A 14,057-nucleotide genomic window follows, 5' to 3' on the forward strand; every position below is an offset into this window, starting at 1 on the left:
ACAGCTAGTAAGTTGTCAAGTGTCTGAGGCTGGATTTGAACTCAGGTCCTCCTGACTCTAGGGCTGGTGCTCTTTCCACTGCACCACCTAGCTGCCCCCATGCACATTTTCTTCCTCTTCCCTTTTCTTTTTCTCCACAAGGAATAGCGCAGGTGTAGGGATGGAGGTGAGATTTCAGGATCACTCTCTTCCAAAGGCAGAAGTAGGGGGATGATTGCGGTGTCTTCTCTATCTCTTCTCACTTATTATCCCTCTCTCCCTTCACTCTAGAAATGTTGGTTGGGGGGTTGCCTGTTAGGGAGATTTGGGAGCTATTTGGAACATGGCTTCTTTTTTTCGGGGCAATGAGGGTTAAGTGACTTGCCTAGGGTCACACAGCTAGTGGCTTCTTCTTAAGTGACTGGGATTGTAGGATTTTAGAGGGGCTTCCAATTAGCAATACCATTGTTCTTTCTACCTCCCTTCCCCCAGCCTCCGAGAGAATGGCAATTTCATTTTCCTTCCCTGACTCATTCTCTTCCCTACCCTGACTCATGAAGTTACTTGGACCTCAGTCTTTCCCCTCCCCTTCAGTGGGAAAGGATATGTGCCTGATGTGGATGATCCCTTAGTCCCTCACCTCATCTCAGAATCTTTGCTGGTATTGGATGACAATAGAGGCTGAAAGAAATTGACCTCTTTAAGGTCTCTTATGGACCAGACCCAAAAGGATTTCTCCCATCTTCCCCTGCTTCCACCCTCAGCCCACACCCTGTACATGGTAAGGATTGAGTTTAAATGTCAGAGCAGATTCCCCAGTGGACCAAGCCTTTGGAATGATGTATGGGTGTGAGAAGATTGGACTTTTAGGGAGAGTCTCCAAGAGAATAGACACTCCACCCTCACTCTGCAAGGAACAAACAGGAATATTCAAACATGTACAAACTAAGAGGGGTGTTTGTGTGTGTGTGTGTGTGTGTGTGTGTGTGTGTGTGTGTGTGTGTGTGCGCGCACACGTGCACCCTCGAGCTTTGGGGAGAATCAACAGAGGCAGAGGCAGGTGGATGGCTGCAGTGACTCAACCCAAATGGTCGTTTGTCACGATATGGATCTAGCTGGCAAGGCTTAGGATGCTCTTTGGCTGGTTGCTAGATAATAGAATCTTAGCTTGTAAACTCTCTTGGGCAGGAGAGAGCAGTTTAGGGGTATGTGTGTGTGTGTGTGTGTGTGTGTGTTTCTTCCTGGGCTCTAAATGTCTAGGGGCCAGTGGCTTGGAGATCCTCATGCCCCATAGGGAACGTTTTTTTCCAGATGGAAAGGCTGTTATTGACTGTAGGAGGAACCTCCAGGACATTTTTATTACAGAGTTTACAGGTGGCAGTAACTCATGTAGGATTAATAATAATAATAATAATAATTGACCTTTATAAAAAGAGCTTTTTTGAGGTCAAAATCAGTGATATTTTTTAACCCAAGTAGGTTTATAAGAACCGTAATTATCTCTTTTAGTCCCCACAATAATGCTATTTAGGTAAGAGTTATAAGTATTGTTACCTCTATTTTCTACAGATGAAGAAGTTGAGGCTCTGTGAGGTTAACATGATTTCAGTTTCATACACACATCTCTAAGTATCCTTGGTTATATAAATAGGAGGCAGATTTCATCTTAGATCTCTCCTAACTCTGAGCTCAGCCTGTCTTCCCACTAGATCAGGCTGCCTCTCTAATACCTTTAGACTAACCTGTTTTTTTTTTCTAAATTAAAATAAAAAAAATATATCCAAACCAACAGATGGGGCATTGTATTGTAGTGGAAAGTGCACCAACTGATCTTAGAATCTAAGGATTTTGGGGTAGCCAGGTGGCACAGTGGATAAAGTACTGGCCCTGGATTCAGGAGGACCTGAGTTCAAATCTGGCCCCAGATATTTGACACTTACTAGCTGTGTGACCCTGACCAAGTCACTTAACCCTCATTGTCCCACCAGAAAAAAAAAAAGAAAGAATCTGAGGACTTGGGGATCCAGAATTCATTTTGACACCTGCTAGCTGTATGACCCTGGACAAGCCACGCAAGGATCAATCAGCAAATAGACATTTATTAAGTACTTACTATATGCTAGGCACTGTGCTAAGTGGAGCAGAATGAGGTTTATCATACCACACTGCCCACTTCCCAGGGTAGCTGTGAGGGAAGTACTTTGTAAGCCACAAAGTATTATAGAAATGTGAGTGGTTATTATATAATCCTGAAGGAAATTTTGTTTTGTTTTTTTTTCTTTTTCTTTTGGGTATACAGTTCAGGTTAGAGAAGCAGGAGCAGAGCCAGAAGCAACCTTGCTACTCAAACTCTATGAACCTTAGTTTCCTCATCTGTGAAATGGGAATGATAGTGACACTTTCATTGACTCCCTCACGGGGAATCATGTAGAAAAATTGATATAAAAATGAGGTGTTATGGGTAATTCTGTTTTGCAAAGGTTCTTACTTGTGTGAACTTGTGGGTGTATATTGTTTTTTTTGGGTGAGACAATTGGGGTTAAGTGACAGTGACTTGCTCAGGGTCACACAGCTAAGTAAGTGTTAAGTGTCTGAGGTCGGATTTGAACTCAGGTCCTCCTGACTCCAGGGCCAATTCTCTATCCACTGCGCCACCTAGCTGCCCCATGGGTGTATTTTCAGTGAAAGGAGATGAGGGTAAGTGGCTCAGAAGTAGATTGGAGGCCTGAAGGAGCCAGTATGGGATTTAACCTTAGCCCTGGATAAACCACATGCTTAGCTGAAGGTTGCAGGATGGTCAGACTAAATGCACCCTGACCGAGAGCCTGGGCCAGTGACCATGTATGGGACAGTTCCTGAGATTTGCGCTCCCTTCTTCGTTCTCTCCTCCCCCCGCAGGCTGCGCTATATGGTCAAACAGCTGGAGAATGGGGAAGTGAACGTTGAGGAGCTGAAGAAGAACCTGGAGTACACAGCTTCGCTGTTGGAAGCCGTCTATATCGATGAGACACGGTAAGGGCAGGCTAGGGAGAGAGCAAGGAGGGTGAGCAGTAGAGTCAGAAGTGGCTACACAAGACTAGGCAGAGTCATAGAACAGAGGGAGAGGAGACAGAGACAGAAAGGCAGCTAGAGGGGCAGCCAGGTGGCATAGTGGATAAAGTACTGGCCCTGGATTCAGGAGGACCTGAGTTCAAATGTGGCCTCAGACACTTGACACTTATTAGCTATGTGACCTTGGGCAAGTCACATAACCCTCATTGCCTCACAAAACCAACCAAACAAAAAAACCAAATGGATCTGACCATGTCACTCCCCTGCTCAGAAAGGTAGCTAGATATAATAGATAAAGACCAGAGATACAGGTTGGCAGAAACCAGAGTTTAGAGAGAGACAGAATCCAGGAAGACAAAAAGAGGGAAAGGCAGAAGGAAATACATCGAAATGGTGAATACAGACACATATTCTCTCTCTCTCTCTCTCTCTCTCTCTCTCTCTCTCTCTCTCTCTCTCTCTCTCTCTCCCTCTCTCTCCCTCTCTCTCCTCTGTCCTCTCTCCTTGTCTCTCTCTTCTCTCTCTCTGTTTCTGTCTCTCTTTGTCTCTGCTTCTGTCTCTCTCTCTCCCTCCCTCCTCTGTCTCTGTCTCTATTTCACACATGCACACACACACACACACACACACACACGGAAGGAGGAAGAAATAGCTAGAGACACATAGAAGGAGAGATAGAAACTGAAACTACTAATTTATGTTTCTTAGCATTCCCATGGGGTAGTTGGCATCAAGGTGGTGTTGGGGGTGTAGTGGTGATCCTTCTCTGTCCATTCTTCCCTCCTTATGTTGGGTTTTAGACAAATCCTGGATACTGAAGATGAGTTACAGGAGCTCCGCTCAGATGCAGTGCCCTCAGAGGTTAGGGACTGGCTGGCGTCCACCTTCACCCAACAGGCTCGAGCCAAGGGCAGACGAGCAGAGGAGAAGCCAAAGTTCCGAAGCATTGTCCATGCTGTGCAGGCTGGGATATTTGTGGAGCGGTGAGACCCCTTCCCTACAACCCCTTCCCACTTTCTCTTTTCCTCTTAGCCCCACTGACTATTCAACTTATATATTTCTTATATTCCTTCTAGCTCTTTTACCATACATGTAGACCTCTCTAGACTCTTAGCTCTTTCTGAACCTAATTCCTTCTGCCTACCTGCCTCTTCATTCCTTTCCACCCTTAGACCCTTTGTTTATACTCTTACAGCTCCAGCTGTGTGTGTGTAAAATGGTGTAGACTCATCTTCCTGAGTTCAAATCTGGCCTTAGGCACTTACTAGCTGTGTGATCCTGGGCAAGTCACTCAACTCTGCCTCAGTTTTGTAAAATGATCTGGAGAAGGAAATGGCAAACTACTCCAGTACCTTTACCAAGGAAACCCCAAATGGGGTCAGGAAGAGTTGGACACCACTGAAATGACTGAATAACAAAAGCATTTATACATATATGTATGTGTGTGTGTGTGTATACAGATATATATCTGTATACAAATATTCCTCCCCAACCTTCTTTTCATATCTTCACACACACTTCACAGAACTCCCTTTACTTACCTTACTCTTTACACCCATGTCCCCTTAACTATTCTTCCCTCTACCCCTTCTTTTTATATGCCACCTTTCATTTCCCAACCCTCATTCCTTTGCCATCAACCTCTCTTCCCATTATTCTTCTGCTCCCTCTCTTTCTATGATAGAGTGTCATACTGTCCACTCCCTAAAGTGTCCCGCCAGCCTCCATATCCTCATGTATCCCCATCACACCTTTTCCTCCCCTTCCCCTAGGATGTTCCGGAGAACCTACACCTCGGTGGGTCCTACCTACTCCAATGCTGTTATCAGCTGTCTTAAGGTGATGTTCTAGGAAGCTGGTAGGGAGCTGGGAGTGCTGGGAAAGAAGGGAGGGGATCAAAGTTTGTGCCTATTGCCCTGTTTCTTAGAGGAATGCTCCTATTTCCTGCATGCTCTTTCTAGCTTTCCCACCATCCTTCCTTTCCTCTAGGAGGCTGTGTCCCTCCATGGAACCCTGCTTCCATCTATCTCCTGTCCTAGGAGATAGCTGGGGAAGGAGATGCTGGGCTTTTCTTTTTTCCCCTCCCTTCATCCCCTACTCTTTCTGTCCATCAGGAAGCCATTCCCAATGTCCCTCATTTCTGGGAGCTTCCCCTGGGATGGCTTTGGGATTACCTCATTTCCTAGTCTGCTTAACCCATGGTCTTCACACAGACTCTGGACCATTGGTGCTTTGATGTCTTTGCCCTAAACCGGGTAGCAGATGACCATGCCCTGAGGACCATCGTCTTTGAGCTGCTGACTCGACACAACCTCATCAGTCGCTTCAAGGTCAGAAATCAGTCCCATATTCCCTTCTCAGATCTTTGTTTGTCTCTGTCTGTCTCTGTCTCTCTCCCCCCCTCCCCCGCCCCCTGTCTCTGTCTCTCTCAAAATATCGCCAAGATAGGAGATTTTCTCAGCCCCCTCATTCACCCCAGATCAGGAGGAAGGGACCCTCTGACCACTAACATCCTTGTCATATGCTGCTTTATCAGACCCGTCTCTACTGTTTTGTCTTTCCTGGTAGTGGAGAACAGTGGGCCCCTCTCCTGAGATTCCTCCTTCAGAACCTGCCCAGAGCATTGCCTTTACCTTCACTTTCTTTTCTCTATGCTGAATTTTTGGGCTGCCTTCCCTGTTCTCTACAGCTTCCCCCCTGCTCCCCAAGGAGCTCTTGCAGGTTTCCCTTAGACTTGGTTGAAGGCAGAGGCCAGATGTTGCCAGCTGGGGCCATCAGACTATTTCCAGATGTTCACCAGGAGACCTTTCTCTTGAATTAAAAAAAAAAAAGAAAAGAAAAAATCTAGTAATTTTCAAGCTCTGGTCTCTGTCCAAGAAACTTTCATGAAGAGTAGACCCCAGGCTGAGTTGAGGATGTGCAGAGGCCAGAGCTAGATCCAAGTCTACTTAGCAGCTGGGCCAGAGAGAAGTATTCAAGGGTTAAAACCCTTCCTCTTTTGGATCCCAATGGAGGGAGCATCTCTTGGGAATCTAGGCAGGAAGAACTTCATCCTCATGGAAAAGTCATTTGGAAGGGCAGGAAAAAAAATGTGTGTGTGTGGGGAGGGGGAGAGATGGGGGAGGGGGAAGGCTGTCTCTGAGCCTCACAAGGGCGGAGCTATTGCTATGGAGATTATTTGGTAAACTTGGAGTCTAAAGGGGGTTGATGTTAGCAGCTAGGGAAGTTGTGTGTGTGCATTTATCCAGTGTGGGAGGTCGATTGGAGAGGGGAATTAGGTGGAGTACCTCTACCCAGGAACCGTAATCCTTCCAAGGGGGTTAGTTAAATCAATCAGTTTATCTTTCTGCTTCCACAGTGGGGATAGACTCTGTGTGTGTGACAGAGAGGGGGAGAGAGACAGAGACAGAGATAGAGAAACAGAGAGACAGAGACAGACAGACAGAGGCAGACAGACAGAAGCTGACAGAGACAGAGACAGACAGAGAGACAGAGACAGACAGAGATACATAGAGACAGAGAGAGGCAGAGAAAGAGACAGAGAGACAGAGACAGAGAAAGAGAGAGACAGAGAGGGATAGACAGAGACAGAGACAGACAGAGGGACACAGAGAGATACACACACACAGACTCTAGTGTGACTATTGAATGTATGTGTTTGTGTATGTGTCTCTTTTAGTAGCTGGGCCAGGTATATCTGTCATGTCCAGGATTAAAGCTCCCCCCCTTAAGCCTAATTCCATTATCCTTACAAGAGAATGGGAGTCCATAGCTTTCTATGGTCAGTGACCAGCCTTCAAGACCACAGAGTTCCTCTTGAAGGCTGACCTTCATCTCTCCTGCTGCAGCCTTGCTTCCTTTTCTCCAAATCCCTGCCCCACCTCCTGGAAGCTGTCCTGTCAGGCCGAGCATAGATAGCATTGTCTTGGGTTTTAGTCCGATTCTCTCTTTTGTTAGTCATATGACCTTGGGCAAGTCACATAGCCCCTAAGAGCCTTAGTTTCCAAATCTAAAGAATGGGGATGGTAATAATAATACTCTAATTATCTAACACAAAGGGTTATTGTTAAGAAAGGGCTTTGTAAGCTCTAACACACGATAGAAATGGGGTGCAGTTATTATTTGGTAGATCCCCTCTCAACCTCTAGTCCTCACAAAATCTGTGTCTAGTTCTTCAGAGACTGTGCTGGCATGAACCCTCCAGGATAAAAACACAACTATTTGCTGGGCTCTGTCTAGATTCTTTCGCCCCAGTCCCCATCTCTAGAGTTCAGATTCTAGGACCCTCTTCCGCTTTGGTTTTTCTCTGAGCACCATTATTCTAGTCTCCCCCTCCAAACTGCAGAAACCTTGGTCTGAACCTTCCTTTCCCATCTTTGTTCCCTCCCGAAGCACCTGGCCTCTCTCTGGTCCTCCCTTCTCTTCTTTCCCACCCTCCCAACCCAAGGGACACCATGGCAACGTCAAAAACCATTGGGTAGTTGCCATGGAAACAGTTCTTTTGAATTCCCTGTATTTGGGGCACAGCCCTCCAGGGCTTGGGGGGGGGGCTGGCTTTGGGGTCTGGAAGACTGAATGAAGGGAGGAGTAGGTCTGAGGCTTTTCTATTCCTTTTATTCCTCACCCACCCATCCACATCCTCCAAGTCAATCTTCCTAAATGCAGGTTGACACCTCCTCAGTTCACCCCTACCTTAGATCCTCCTCAGATTGTTATGGTAAAAATAGATGGGATTTGGGATAGGGGTTGGGGTTTGGGATAGAGGTAAGGTTTCTTAGGAATTCCTCTTTAAAGAATTACACCCTCTTGCACACAAATCCAATAGAATAAAATAATAGTTTATTTAGGGGCTAGGGAAGGGAAACCAAGAGAGAAATCCTTGGACTTCTCATGGAAAGAAGGCATGGCACAGAGGTGTGGCTTGTCTGACTGTGGAAAGTTCCCCTATTGGGGGAGGACCATCCCCCACTGGTGGTGGCTGGGGGCATTTGGGTGAGGGGTGGCTCTGGATCTCTCAAGCCATCTCTCTGCTCCTCACGCCACAAAATCAGTAGCCACACCCATCCTTATTCTTTGGAAGCTTTTGGTATAATGGGACATTCACGCAGGGATGGAATCTAGGAGAGGACAAGGAGCAGTTGAATAGGGCACCTGCTATTGCTGGAGAGATAGGGAAAACATTGAATGAGGGGGGATTAGTTCCATAGGTCTCTTAGGTGAAAAAATACTTTGCCAAGGTCGTGATGTCCTTCCTTCTGCTGTGCCCAATAGAAACTTGCACAATTGAGTGTTGGGAGGAGAAAGAAGGCTCTCTCTTTCTTTTATTTTTATTCTTTTTTTTCTCTCTTGCTTTTAAAGACCCTCTGAGAGGAGATGCTCTTACTTTTCCCTTCCCTTAGCCACCTGTCACTTGGACAATTCTTCAAAAAGTCTAACTTTTATTTTTCCTGTTGTAGCTTCCCACTGTGTTCTTAATGACATTCCTGGATGCCCTGGAGGTGGGTTATGGGAAGTACAAGAATCCCTACCACAACCAGATTCATGCAGCTGATGTCACTCAGACGGTCCATTGCTTCCTCCTCCGAACTGGGATGGTGGTAGGTGTCTCTGAATATGCAGCCCCCAGAGCACATCAGACTTAGAAAGCAGCATGATCTGCTTGTCTGTATTTCAAGTTTCTAATTTGTTTCTTAGCTTAGTGGTACCCCGCCCCAAACTGTCTCTGACTGTGGATGAAGTATGTGTGTAGGTGGGGTGGGAGGCTATACAGAATAACCAGGGATGTTGAACCCTTCCCAGGGGAGTTGAAACCTCAGGGAATCTGAGGCAGTGAGGTGATATAATGGATTGTGTGCTGGACTTTGCATCAGGAAGAACTGAGTTCAAATCCTGCCTGGGGCTATTACTGTGTCACCCCTGGGCAAGGCACTTAACTCTCTGTTAGCCTCAGTTTCTTCATCTGTAAAAAGGAGATAATAATGGCACCTACCTTCCAGAGTTGTGAGAATAGAGATAATATTTGTAAAGCACTTTGCACACCTTAAAGCCCTACCCTGGGTTTTCTAAAAGTTTTTATGTTGTTTTAAGTTACCAAAAAGAAAATTGCATATGGACCCATCGTGCTCTTCCTTAATTTTTTAGTTTTTTTATTATTTAGAATTTTATTTTTTCCCCAAGTTACATGTAAAAACAAATTTTAACATCGATTTTTAAAAACTTTGTGTTCCAAATTCTCTTCCTCTCTCCCTTCCCACCCTGCTCTTAAGAGCTCAAGCAATTCAATGTAAGTTATATGTGTGTAGTCATGCAAAACATTTCCACATTAGTGAGGTTGTGAAAGAAAACAGACAAAAAACTATAGAAAAAGGAACAAAAAAATTCAATCTGTAGATACCATCAGTTCTTTCTCTGTAGATGAATTGCATTTTTCATTAGTCCTTCAGAGTTGTCTTGCTGAAAATAACTGGGGCAGCTAGGTGGCACAGTGGATAGAGCACTGGCCCTGGAGTCAGGAGTACCTGAGTTCAAATCCGGCCTCAGACACTTAAAACTTACTAGCTGTGTGACCCTGGGCAAGTCACTTAACCCCAATTGCCTCACTTAAAAAAAAAAAAAGAAAATAACTAAGTCATTCACAGCAGATCATCTTACAATATTGCTGTTATTTTGTATACAATACATTTCACTTTGCATCAGCTCATGTATGTCTTTCCAGGTTTTTCTGATAGTGTGCTCTTCCTTAACATAAAAGTTGGTCTTGCAGAAGGAAATGAAGGTGTCTGAGAGTTTTGCCCCAGGGGTGAGAAGTATGTGTGTGTGTGTGGGATGTTGTGGTAGGCAGCCTGAGGGCTATTGGGGAGGAGGATTCTGTCAGCTCCTGCTGTACCGCCCAGTATCCCCAAGCCCTGGCTTTTCTGCCTCATTTTCTCCTCCCTGATCTCCAGCACTGCCTGTCGGAGATTGAGGTCCTGGCCATCATCTTTGCTGCTGCCATCCATGACTATGAACACACGGGCACCACCAATAGCTTCCACATCCAGACCAAGTGAGGGGCCTGGGCCTGCAGTGTCGGGGTGGGGGGGGGGAGGGCCAGGGAGGTGTAAGAGCTCTCTCTCCTAGGGCAGGGGGCTGATGTAGATTAACTTTGGCACCCAGGTCAGAGTGTGCCATCCTGTACAACGACCGCTCAGTACTGGAGAATCACCACATTAGCTCTGTGTTCCGAATGATGCAGGATGATGAGATGAACATCTTTATCAATCTCACCAAGGATGAGTTTGCGTGGGTGACCACTCCTCCTCCCTCTTAGAAATGCTGAGTTCAGCACCCCTTTCCCTTTTCTATCCTCTCTCCCTACCCTTACCCTGACTACTCTTTGTGGAGTCTAGGGCTTGGGGAAAAAGCTCTCTACCAAGGTCAAATCTGTCCCTTCTCCTCTGGGTCAGTTACCTAGTCCTTCTACTCCACCCTTCTCCCTCAACCTCCCCAGGCTAAAGCTGGGCCTGAGGTATGGACCTGAAACCTGTCTGTCTTTCTGCACAGAGAGCTTCGATCCCTGGTCATTGAGATGGTGCTGGCCACAGACATGTCCTGTCACTTTCAGCAGGTCAAGTCCATGAAGACTTCCCTGCAGCAACTGGAGAGGTAGGGCTAGCAGGGAAAGGCTGGGGGTTGGGGAGCAATGGATATATAGCAATGGGGAGGTTCATGTTAGGTCTGGCTGTGCACTTGCAGGGACCAACCTATGGGAAAATGTCCATGACATGGATCTATGGGGTATGCATATATGGGTGTGGCCTACCAGTGCTAGGGAGAAAGAATATGGACCAGTGGGAAGGGCGCAGATCTGGGGGCTAGGAGAGCTGAGTTTCAGTCTCAGCTTCACCACTCAGAAGCTGAATTACCTTGGACAAATCTTCTCAGTTTCCATATCTGAAACTGTGTTTGACCTGCATATTCCACAGGACTCTTGCAAAGGGCCAGATGGGGGCATATAAAAAACCATCCTGTTGGCTTCACTTGAATATGTGTGTGTTTATTCTGGGTGCAGGGTTGGATAGGACCTAGTTCTCTTATGGGGGTCTCTTTGTATTTCTGGCACTTACTACAGTGCCTGGCACATAGTAGGTGCTTAATAAATATAGATTGGGGGGCAGCTAGGTGGCGCAGTGGATAGAGCACCGGCCCTGGAGTCAGGAGTACCTGAGTTCAAATCTGGCCTCAGACACTTAACACTTTTTTTTTTAATTAATAAAGTATTTTTTTTTCCGTTACATGTAAAGATAGTTCTCAACTTTTGTTTGTACAAGCTTTACAATTTCAGATTTTTCTCCCTCCCTCCCCTCCCTCTCCTTCCCCCCTCCCCTAGACAGCAGGCAATCTGATATAGGTTATATATATATATGTATATATATATATATATACACATAATAATATTAAACATATTTCTGCATTAGTCATGTTATAAGAGAAAAAATCAGAGCAATGATGAAAAACCTCAAAATAGAAAAAAAACAACAGCATCAAAAACAAAAGAAATAGTATGGTTCATTCAGCATCCATACTCCACAGTTCTTTTTTTTTTTCCCTTGGATTTGGAGATCCTCTTCCATTCACAAGTTCCCTGGAACTCTTCTGTGCCATTGCATTGGTGAGAAGAATATAGTCTATCACAGTAGATCAACACTCAATGTTGATGATACTGTGTACAATGTTCTTCTGGTTCTGCTCATCTCATTCATCATCAGCTCATGCAAGACCCTCCAGGTTTCTCTGAACTCCTCCTGCTCATCATTTCTTACAGCACAATAGTATTCCATTGTATTCATATACCACGACTTGTCCAGCCATTCCCCAATTGATGGGCACCCCCTCAACTTCCAATTCTTTGCCACCACATAAAGAGCAGCTATAAATATTTTTGTACATGTGGGTCCCTTTCCCCTTTCCATGATTTCTTTGGGAAAAAGACCCCAAAGTAGTATTGCTGGGTCAAAGGGTATGGACAACTTTATCGCCCTTTGGGCATAATTCCAAATTGCTCTCCAGAATCGTTGGATCAGTTCACAGCTCCACCAACAATGGATTAGTGTTCCAATTTTTCCACAGCTTCTCCAACATTTATTATTTTCCTTTTTTGTCATTTTAGCCAATCTGATAGGTGTCAGGTGGTACCTCAGAGTTGTTTTTATTTGCATCTCTCTAATCATTAGAGATTTAGAGCATTTTTTCATATGGGAATAGATAGCTGTTGTTTCTTCATCAGAAAACTGCCTGTTCATATCCTTTGACCATTTCTCAATTGGGGAATGACTTGGGTTCTTATAAATTTGATTTAGTTCCCTATATATTTTAGAGATGAGGCCTTTATCAGAAGTCCTGGCCTCAAAAATTGTTTCCCAGCTTTCTGCTTCCCTTCTAATTTTGGATGCATTGCTTCTGTTTGTACAAAAATTTTTTAATTTAATGTAATCAAAATCATCCATTTTGCATTTTATAATATACTCTATCTCTTGTTTGGTCAAAAACTGTTTTCCTTTCCAAAGATCTGATAGGTAGACTATTCCTTTCTCTCCTAATTTACCTATGGTATCACCTCTTATGTCTAAATCATGTATCCATTTTGACCTTATTTTAGTATAAGGTGTAAGATGTTGGTCTATGCCTAATTTCTGCCATATTATCTTCCAGTTTTCCCAGCAGTTTTTGTCAAATACTGAGTTCCTATCCCAGAAGCTGGAGTCTTTGGGTTTATCAAACACTACATTACTAGAGACACAACACTTACTAGCTGTGTGACCCTGGGCAAGTCACTTAACCTCAGTTGCCTCACTGAAAAAAAATACATATATATATATATATATATATATTGATTGAGTGTGTGTGTGTGTGTGTGTGTGTGTGTGTGTGTGTGTGTGTGTGTGTGTAGGAAGGTGAGAACTGGCGTGGACAGAGTGAGCATAGCATTATTAGATGAAGTATTACGTTTAGAATTGAAAAATCCTGGGTTCAAATATTACCTTGGACACTTACTAGCCCTGTGAACAGTGGTCAAGTCACTTAGCTTTCTTTGCCTCAGGGCAATCCCTGAGATTTATCTATTAAGTAGTGATGGAGGGATCTGTATTATTAGGAGTTTCCACACTGGTAATTCCCTACCAAATGAAATTATAGATGCTTTTTGTATTAGAATATAAGAACATGATCTGAGCATGTGTGGGGACCTTACCTGAGGTGGTTAGACACACGTGTATATATGTGCATATGTATATATGCAGTAGCTGTATACAATGCGGTATATATACCTAGAGATATACACAGGTGCACATATGTGTATATGCACACATGTATATGTGCCTATACATATGTGTATTGTGTGTATACACACATTATTCCTAATTCTGTGTGCAGACAGGCCTCCAGTCTCTGTTGTCTTTGTAGTGTTTGTATGCAGAAGTACCTGAATGTCTATGGGGGTTCACCTTTGAGTGTCTGGATGCAGACAGGCTTTCCCTGAGACTGTGTATGAGTGGGTGCCCTAGGGTTTCTTCTCAAAAATCAATCTTTCACACCTCAGGATTGACAAATCCAAGGCCCTGTCACTCTTGCTCCATGCTGCTGACATCAGCCACCCTACAAAGCAGTGGTCAGTCCACAGCCGATGGACCAAGGCCCTCATGGAAGAATTCTTCCGGCAGGTATGTGATCGACTTGTCGATCTCTCTCTCTGTCTCTGTCTCTGTCTCTCTGGCAGTAGGACCTTTCTCTTGCCCATACTGAGTAGGAATGAGAGGGAGACAAGAAGCAGGGAAATGGGTGAGGGTCTGGGCTTTTCTGATGAATTTTGACCCCAGGTTCCTTCCCTGGACCTCCAGCCATTATCCTTCCAACTGCTCTCTGAGGATTGGATCCTCAGCAGTGGGAATAAACACTTTCCCTCTGCATACCCAAAGACAATTATAACAATTATAATTATAACTCCTTTGAATAGCACTTGAATGTCTTAGATTTTCAAATGAAAGGCACAGAAA

The 14,057-nt window shown here is 44.8% G+C and overlaps 1 protein-coding gene across 1 annotated transcript in view; it reads left to right on the forward strand.

The window, feature by feature from the left end:
• The window catches only part of PDE1B (phosphodiesterase 1B), a 38,367-nt gene that overhangs the window by 19,867 nt on the left and 4,443 nt on the right, over positions 1–14,057 (forward strand). Inside the window, exons 3-11 of the mRNA XM_043966924.1 lie at positions 2,878–2,991; positions 3,828–4,010; positions 4,800–4,866; positions 5,241–5,357; positions 8,484–8,624; positions 9,972–10,072; positions 10,183–10,308; positions 10,570–10,671; positions 13,604–13,724. Coding sequence (XP_043822859.1) covers positions 2,878–2,991; positions 3,828–4,010; positions 4,800–4,866; positions 5,241–5,357; positions 8,484–8,624; positions 9,972–10,072; positions 10,183–10,308; positions 10,570–10,671; positions 13,604–13,724 — 1,072 coding nt within the window. The remainder of the gene's footprint in view (positions 1–2,877; positions 2,992–3,827; positions 4,011–4,799; positions 4,867–5,240; positions 5,358–8,483; positions 8,625–9,971; positions 10,073–10,182; positions 10,309–10,569; positions 10,672–13,603; positions 13,725–14,057) is intronic.

This window comes from Dromiciops gliroides, chromosome 5 (assembly GCF_019393635.1).
Source record: "Dromiciops gliroides isolate mDroGli1 chromosome 5, mDroGli1.pri, whole genome shotgun sequence".
Lineage (NCBI taxonomy): Eukaryota > Metazoa > Chordata > Mammalia > Microbiotheria > Microbiotheriidae > Dromiciops > Dromiciops gliroides.